The sequence below is a fragment of the Chanodichthys erythropterus genome, chromosome 10, assembly GCF_024489055.1.
Source record: "Chanodichthys erythropterus isolate Z2021 chromosome 10, ASM2448905v1, whole genome shotgun sequence".
In the NCBI taxonomy this organism is placed as follows: domain Eukaryota; kingdom Metazoa; phylum Chordata; class Actinopteri; order Cypriniformes; family Xenocyprididae; genus Chanodichthys; species Chanodichthys erythropterus.
In genome coordinates, this window is record NC_090230.1 from 52,377,454 (window position 1) to 52,386,151 (window position 8,698).

Genomic DNA, 8,698 nt, shown 5'->3' on the forward strand with positions numbered 1-8,698 from the left:
AACTTCACTAGCAGAAAGGCAGCGCGGTATAAACAAACCCAGACTAGAACTGAATGCGGCGTGACAGCAGCTTCACATTCTCCATGGCATCTCCATCTACCTCCTCAATGGCAGTAAAGTCTTTCAATTCAGTGGAAAAGTCGCTCCTTTTCATGGCATAATGATCACGTCCAACATATTTTCTGTTTACCTTTCTAAACCAGCAGAGAAAGGACTTTTCTTCATCTCTTCCATTCTAATTTGCTCTGCTTGCCCTCCACCGGAATTTCGCGCGTCCCCAGAACCACGTGATTGGAATAATGACATTAGTTTCTTTTTGGGAGAACTATCCTTTAATATCATGTCTAAAACAAATCAGTAAATAGGCTAGGTTTCGTCCTCTCTTGGGTCTATTAAATCATTTTATGTATGGATAATGATTAACATTTTTCATTAGATCCATAGGCCTATTCCTTTTTGTGGCTGAATATCCTGGTGCATTTCTCCTTCTACACACAAGAGGCTGCACGCGATTTTAACCATGAGACCCCCCTGAAATGCGACTGGGCTAGTTTTGGACTAGTTTAGAGAGGAAATTGGGAGGTTTTTGTTGTGAAAACCTGGCAACCCTGCTTACAGTACCAGCCATGCGATTTTAAACATGTCAATGTTCAGTATCGACGTTTAGAACAACTGCTGATACAGCAGAGTTTATCTTCAAACAATTTAATTGAACTTAGGTATAAGAAACTTATTTTCTGTTCGTTTATTAAATAATTATTTTATTTAATTTAGGTGGCTGCACACTTTAGCGAGTCCTTTCGTTCTTCATGATGACTAGAGGACACTACGTCACGTAATTACGCGGTCTCTGACACAATAATGGCACGTGGACGCTCACCTTGACTCCCTCACTAGCAACCGTACACAATAACATTCACAACTGCTGCAGGTTTAAAAATATGGAGCAGTTTCCTCCAAAATTTAGTAAAGTGCTGGTGACACCTGACCCGCAATACATCCCAGGGTGAGTTCTCAGTTCAATTGTTTTTAAATTATTTGTTTCTTATTTTGTTCCAAAAGTTAGCAGCTTTTTTATGAGGTTTGTTTTTTTAATGATTTTTAAAACGTGCACTTTCTTTATCTTCAATGATAGTTAATGTAAAACAAAATAAAAAATAAAACCTTCAAACCTTTCTAAATGTACCTTCAAACGAGGCGAAGTCAACTTAAGCATTTTAACTGCCAGCATTTCTCACTGTAACACTGAAGAAGTCCATTGGTGGCCATTCTTACCTCTATCTGTCTGCCTGTCTAAATGAATTGATCGATCAATTATTCAATATCACTGGAAATGACAATATTGCATTTTCTCCAACTTCACTAACTTTTTTTTTTTTTTTTTTTTTGTCCCATCTTAAATCCCCCAGGGGATTTCAATCTCCATCATTCATATAGATTTTTTCCCAAATGCATTTTTAATGTATTGTTTGTGTTTTATTAATTTACTCTTGACTTGACTCTTGACTAGATTTTCAATCTCAAACCAATAAAATTCACCATAAAAATGCAATCCTAGATTAGATTAGATTAACTTTATTAATCCCCGAAGGGAAATTCACATGCCACAGCAAGCTCAACACAGAGAATAATAAATAGAATAGAAATACAAAAAAATAAATAAAATTACAAACAATTACAACAGATTGTGTACAATAACCTGAGCAACTACATTATCCACATTGGTTTAGTTTTGAGCATATAAAATACACATTCCACATCAATACACAATCAGATTTCTAACAATTATCTTGTATAGCACTGGTTGTAAAATCTAATGGCTGTTGGTAAAAAAGACCTTCTGTAACGTTCCTTATAACACCTAGGTTGAATTAATCTTGAACTAAAAGAACTCTCGCAAGCATGAACTAAATCATAAAGAGGATGGCATTCATGATTCATCATGTTAATCAGTTTGTCAGTCATTCTAACCTGAGCTATGTCATCTATAGTGGGAAACACACACCCCACAACCAAACCTGCTTTCTTAATTAGCTTATTAAGTTTGTTTTTCTCCCTCTCCACAAGTCCTCCTCCCCAGCAGGTAACGCCATACAAATTCACAGATGACACAATAGAGGCATAGAAAGTCTTCAACAATGCTTGACATACACCAAAGGATCTAAGTCTCCTTAATAAATGAATACGACTCTGACCCTTTTTATAGATTTGTGTTGTGTTGTCAGACCAGTCAAGCTTATTGTTCAGATATACACCCAAGTACTTATATGATGTGACAATCTCAATATCTGACTCGTATAAATTCACATGGCATAGTGTGATACGGATGTCTGCCAAAGTCAACCACAATTTCCTTGGTCTTGCTAACATTTAGCCTAAGAGAATTTATCTCACACCAATCTGCAAAGTTCTTTAGGAGTTCCCTGTATTCACTCTCATCATTATCTTTTATACAACCCACAATTACAGAATCATCAGAAAATGTTTGAAGATGGCAATTCTTGGAATTATATTGAAAATCAGATGTATAAATAGTAAATAAAAATGGTGCCAAAACCGTTCCTTGAGGTACACCAGTGCTACACTTAACTACTTGAGACACACAGTTTTTTTTCCCTTACATACTGTGGTCTGTTTAAGAGATAGTCAGTTAGCCAGCTGACCATGGTGGTGACTATGGTGTAATCCGGCATTTTCTAACTTATTCCTAAGTAAAGCAGGTTGAATAGTGTTGAAAGCACTAGAGAAGTCAAAAAATGCAATTCTGACAACATTACCGGAGGTCTCTAAATGATCTGTTTAAAAGATAGATAATTGCATCATCAACACCAATGGCAGTTTTATAAGCAAATTGCAATTTATCATCAAAAGCACATAGTAACTGCTTAATATAGTTTAAAACCAATCTCTCAAACACCTTCATCAACTGGGCCATTAGGACTATCGGCCTGTAATGTGCAAATTCAGTAGGGTTAGTTTTCTTAGGAACTGGTACAATACATGATGTCTTCCATAACACAGGTATCCTTTCCAGACGCAGACTTAAATTAAAAATATAGTGTGTCACCCAACAAAGTTGATCAGAACAAACTTTAAGAACTCTAGGACTTATACCATCAGGGCCTGCAGATTTCCTCATTTTAATTCTCTTTAAACCACTTCTTACTTGTTCCATAGGTAGTAAACACAGGAACAGACTCACAGGTGATAGAGTGTGGTGAATTTAGAGGTCTAAACGAAAGCTCCCCCTCAGACCATTCGTTGAGGAAAATTTGGGGTCAATACCATCAAATCTATTAAAAAATCTATTAATTTAATCTGTCCATGCCTGTCCACCAGAGGCAGGAGATCCATGTACTCTATTCCCATGACATCATGTTTAGGTCACTCCATACCTCTCTCACATTGTTTTGTTGGAGTTTTTGTTCCATTTTTGACTTATAACATTCCTTCCCCTCCTTAATTTTAACTTTTAATAATTTCTGGACTCGCTTCAGTTCCTCTCTGTCTCCAGTTAAAAACGCCCTCTTTTTTTTTCATTTAGTAATGACTTTATCTCCGGGGTAACCCATGGTTTGTTGTTTGAGTAACATTTTACCTTTTTGGTGGGTACTGTTTTTTCAACACAAAAATGTATGTAGTCTGTAACACAGTCCGTTAGGCTATCAATGTCCTCATCATGCGATTTACGTAAAACCTCCCAATCCGTAGTTTCAAAACAGTCCATTAATGCCTCATAAACTGATTCAGACCACACTTTAACTGTTCTTATTGTTGGCGGATGCTTTCTCACAGCCGGAACATAGACAGATCTAACAGAAACAATATTATGGTCTGATCGTCCCAATGGAGGCAGTGGTAGAGAACAATAAGCATTTTTCACATTTGCGTATAACAAATCCAGAATTTTACCATCTCACAGTCCACATATTGTGTAAACGTAGGGAGGGTATTATGTAAAGAAGCTTGATTAAAATCACCAGAGATAATGATGAGTGATTGTGGATATTTTGTCTGCATTCTAGCTGTGACAGTATTTACATGCTCACTTGCATGTCTCACATTTGCAGAGGGCGGATATACACCGTGATAGAGATGACATAAGAAAATTATCTTGGCAAATAGTAAGGCCTCATTCCTACAGCCATTAATTCAATGTCCTTGTTACACAGTTTTTCTTTTACTGTAATGTGTTTTCGGCAGCACCAATGTTCATTAACAAACAGGGCCAATCCACCACCCTTGCTCTTACCAGACTCCACAGCACACCTGTCCGCACGTACCAGATGAAAACAATCCAGCGTAACAACTGTATCCGGTGTTCTCTCATTCAACCAGGTCTCTGTAAAACTCATAAAACTGCACTCACGATATTCCCATTGAGACCTTGTAAGTGCCGTTAGCTCCTCCATCTTGTTCCCAAGTGATCGAACATTTCCCATTATGATGGCTGGTAGTGATGGCTTGTATCGTTTTTCTTTAGTCGGCTTTTCACTCCAGCTCTACATCCCCTTCGCCTCCTCCTTAAGTCAAGCGGGATCTTCATTTCAGGTATCAGTACCTTTGTCAAGTACTGAAGATCCAAATGTTGTTCTCTTGAGTAAATTATGGAGTCAGAATTGGCTGCTCTAAAACTAGCACCTGAAGATCCAATTATAAGTGCCAAAATAAAAACAATCACAGTCCAGTGCTTCCTGATGCTCTCATATCTAAAACTGCTCACAAACGTAGTCCTCAGGCATTGATAAAGTTAATTTAAGAAACACAAAACAAACAAAAAGTTAAGAACATTAAAAACATTAAAAACATTCAGCGCTGCTGCAACAGGCTGCCACATGCACGGCGCCATCTTGGATCAGATGTATTTTAGTTCCTTTCTTTAGATGAACACCAATGAAGATCTTTAGAAAACAATCCATCTCTGTCATGTTATGCAAGTTTATGGGACTTAAAAAGCTGACACTTCATAAACCATGCAAAACAAACAATGGTAATCCATATGACCTCAGTTGATGAATAAATGTCTTCTGAAGAAAAATGATATGTGTGTGTAAGAGAAATACTAATATTTTAAACTTTTTTTTAAAACAGTAAACCATCGCTTTTTAATATATATTCATACATGGGTTCATGAGTTGTGAAGCAATAAACGTCAAAGCATGTTGTGAAGCGTGACATAAGTACATTCTGAAGCTCACATGGAGTCACTTCTCACTTGAGTTTCACAATATGCTTGCATCACGCGTCATGGGTTTTGATTGGACATTGGAAATGACATTGTGATGAAAAATGTGTTTGACAGTATGCATGTATTTCCACTATGTATGTCCACTTGAATTTGAATTTCTAAAACAAAATGTTTGACAAATCATTATATATCCATTACATATATTATTCCCAACATCTACTGATGGTTGTGTGTAGGTATGCAGGCTACTGTCCTCAGCTGAAGTATCATGTGGGCCAGACTTATGGTCAGTTAACAGCAAAGCTCCTGTCTTCCCCGGAGGTATCTCACTCACAGAGACTTGTGCTCCATACTGGACGCCTCTCATCCATAGAGAAGGACACAGAGCCCCACGATGAGATCTGGAGGAGCTGGCATGGGAGCAGCAGGACCCTAGTGACAATGATACCGGGATACACAGGTTATGAGCAGCTTGGGGGCTTGCAATACTTTGTGTCTAGTTTGCAGATCTGTTAACATGCACCATATCTGTCTCTGCTCCAAGGTTTTGTTCCATTGCGCCAAAATTACTTCTGCAAAACATATGCAGAAACCTGTCGAGATGCACTATCGGAGTTCAAACAGGAACAAAAGAAGAGACTTCGTATAGCTTCTCCTGACCTGTCTTTTGCTGTCGGCAACAGCGTCCCAGACTTCAAAGTAAGCTGTCACAGTCAGTTTGCTACCTTTTTCAGCTTGCAATATTTAATTTTAAAATCAAAGTTGAATCTAATGGTTGTCCTTTGTTGCAGCCCAGAAGACCGAACAGCCCTCTGATAGCAATATCTAAAGATCCTGCCCCCTACAAGGCCCCTGACCTCTGGAAGCCACAAGGCTCCCCGTACCTCATGGAGGATAGCAGCCCACAAAAGTATTTCATCTCAGGTTAGCCAGAGATGGGTTACCAAGAAGCAATTTACAGTGTTTTAATGAATTTTGCACCAATGTGTAACAATTGTCATTTTGGCAGGTTTTACTGGCTATGTCCCCAAAGCCCGGTTCCTCTTTGGTACTGGATATCCCATCATCACCCACAAGGCACTGATCCAGTTTGGCAAGGAAATGAAGTCAGGTCAGACCTCCCTCAACCTGCAAGAGGAATTGTCCACCAGCTTGCCTCTGATACCCACAATATACCCCTCCAAAACAGGTCTCCTGCCCTCCTACACAGGCCACATACCAGGCATGTGAAGATAGTAATTACTGTACTGTATGTATTTCCAGAAATTATGCTTTCTTTTCCAGTAGAAGAGCAATGGAAAGTTGTTAATTTGTCAACAGGATACAGATTTCAATATGGCCATACATTTGGGCAGCTCACCCATAATGCTCTGAGTCACACTGGTACACAGAGGAAGAACACAGGGGGAAACAGACTGAGCTGAAGACCAACCATGCAGCTGAAATCAGTGATCGCCGTAACTCATCCAAGGACAATTAAAGTCATGTGGGCCATCTAACAAACAACATGTAGCTGTGGATTTAATGTTGTCATATTTAATGAGATTCACCATAATAACTTTATAGTGGTGGAATTGGTATGCTTTAGTATTAATATACAAAATCATGTGATGCATTTTACAAATACTGTTCTTCCTACCTTCTTCTGGTGCACATACAAAAAAAGCACACAATACAAACATTAATGACGCAACAAATCTTTATTATCACAAAGTTCCAAGCAGGCACAACTTTAATATCGGGAAATAGAAAAAAATGCTGCTTTTAAAACTCACTCATAATCAAACCGTCCTCTTAATGAGCTCTTGTCCATCTTTGCATCCCTTACATCAGGGGTCACGCTTGGGCAAATGTGATCATAAATAAATATCGCTACTTAACTAGTTCTGCCGTTAAGTAATACATAAGAAATATAAAGCTACTCATCATGTGTATTTATCAAAGAAAATAGCTATTTTTAAATAGATTTCATTGTGCACAAAAATGCAATAAAACCAGCAGTTGTAATTCGCTGAATACGAAAAAGGAAAACTACAGTATTAGTTTGTCATGTGTATACATTTATGCTATCATGCATGGAAACCGCTAAGTAATAGAAACTATTTCGAATTGACCATGAGGAAATGTACTTTTTATAAAGCCACATAGTTGAACAACAGCAGAAATGATATGACTAGATGACATGACAGCTAAAGACCTGAGACAGGGATAAGTTCAGGGATTGGTTGGAAAATACTTCTGGGGACCTCAGTTCCAGTTTTGTGCTTGATTGCTGACAGACAATACACGTCCATGTTATATACTCTGTACAATACTTTGATTGTGTTAGAAATTCAGTCTGAAAAACCTTTATAACATCATGGATTAAAATTACTGAATATTTTGATACCTTTTAAAGATCAAGTAATAATACAAATTTTCCTGATTGGTAAATCACTATGGCAACATTCTGTCCAGGAACAGATATGGTGTCTTTGCACTGGGTTGATTTTTTATTTTGGATTAATTGTGCTTCTACTCTGTCTAGCTGCAATCAGACTCCTTGTGGGTTCTTAAGAGTTATTTTTTTAAATGGTGCGTAGGTGTGCATGTCATGGATGTCCTAATCACGTCACTGTCCGGAGCAGAAGGGGGCAGTAATGCACCAATAAGCTGGATGCCAACCACCATAAACAGGAAAGAAGAAGCAGCAGCGTCACTGTGGAGTGAAAGCGGATACATACAACAGACCCGGAAGAGAAGACAATGCTGAATAAAGTCATAGTTTTTGTTATTTTTGGACCAAAATGTATTTTAGATGCTTCAAAAACTTCTAACTAACCCACTGATGTCACATGGACTACTTTGATGATGTTTTTATTACCTTTCTGGACATGGACAGTATACCGTACATACATTTTCAATGGAGGGACAGAAAGCTCTCGGACTAAATCTAAAATATCTTAAACTGTGTTCCGAAGATGAACGAGGTCTTACGGGTTTGGAACGACATGAGGGTGGAGTCATTAATGACATAATTTTCATTTTTGGGTGAACTAACCCATTAAGCCATTCTGAGGGCCGCCTAGAAGAAGGCAAATGTTCTGATATAAAGACAACCGAAGTTAACAAAGTGAATTTATTTTGAGGAACGACAGCTACTGACCTACTTCTCAGAGATCCACTAATGCTCTTTTGCACCTTCTGTGGCCCAACTGGGGTTCTAACTCCAGAGCCAAAGAGTCTGGCCCAACGTAGCTCACTGAAGTGTTTGTCTTCCAGAGAACTTGTTGAAGATAGTGGCATCTCAGTGTTTTCCATTTCAGTTCCTTCATCTTCTTTCTTCTGTGTTCCACTCTTTGAGTTGGGTGTCTGATTGATTCCAAATCCATCAGTTACCCTTTTACTAACATCACTGTGACTTGCTGAACTTCTGCTGTTCATCTGGATAGAGCTCATCTGAAGAAACTGAGCTGACTGGGCAAGTAGCCAATGAGGCAGAGGTGTACTGTGCTTTTGCGTTTCCATTCT

The 8,698-nt window shown here is 38.4% G+C and overlaps 1 protein-coding gene across 1 annotated transcript; it reads left to right on the forward strand.

The window, feature by feature from the left end:
• The first annotated feature begins 941 nt into the window (after window positions 1-941).
• LOC137028839 (ciliary microtubule inner protein 2B-like) lies at window positions 942-6,612 on the forward strand. The gene is made up of 6 exons (XM_067398132.1): window positions 942-1,006; window positions 5,425-5,648; window positions 5,733-5,887; window positions 5,980-6,112; window positions 6,198-6,410; window positions 6,509-6,612. The coding sequence occupies exons 1-6, from the start codon at window positions 942-944 to the stop codon at window positions 6,610-6,612; spliced, it is 894 nt and encodes a 297-aa protein (XP_067254233.1).
• Window positions 6,613-8,698: the final 2,086 nt, after the last annotated feature.

Excerpts from the sequence above, each read along its gene's own strand:
- LOC137028839 (XM_067398132.1), top strand. The coding sequence starts at position 942 with ATGGAGCAGTTTCCTCCAAAATTTAGTAAAGTGCTGGTGACACCTGAC. Across the intron at positions 1,007-5,424 it reads GACCCGCAATACATCCCAGG|GTATGCAGGCTACTGTCCTC; the intron begins GTGAGTTCTCAG and ends GGTTGTGTGTAG. Across the intron at positions 6,411-6,508 it reads CTACACAGGCCACATACCAG|GATACAGATTTCAATATGGC; the intron begins GCATGTGAAGAT and ends ATTTGTCAACAG.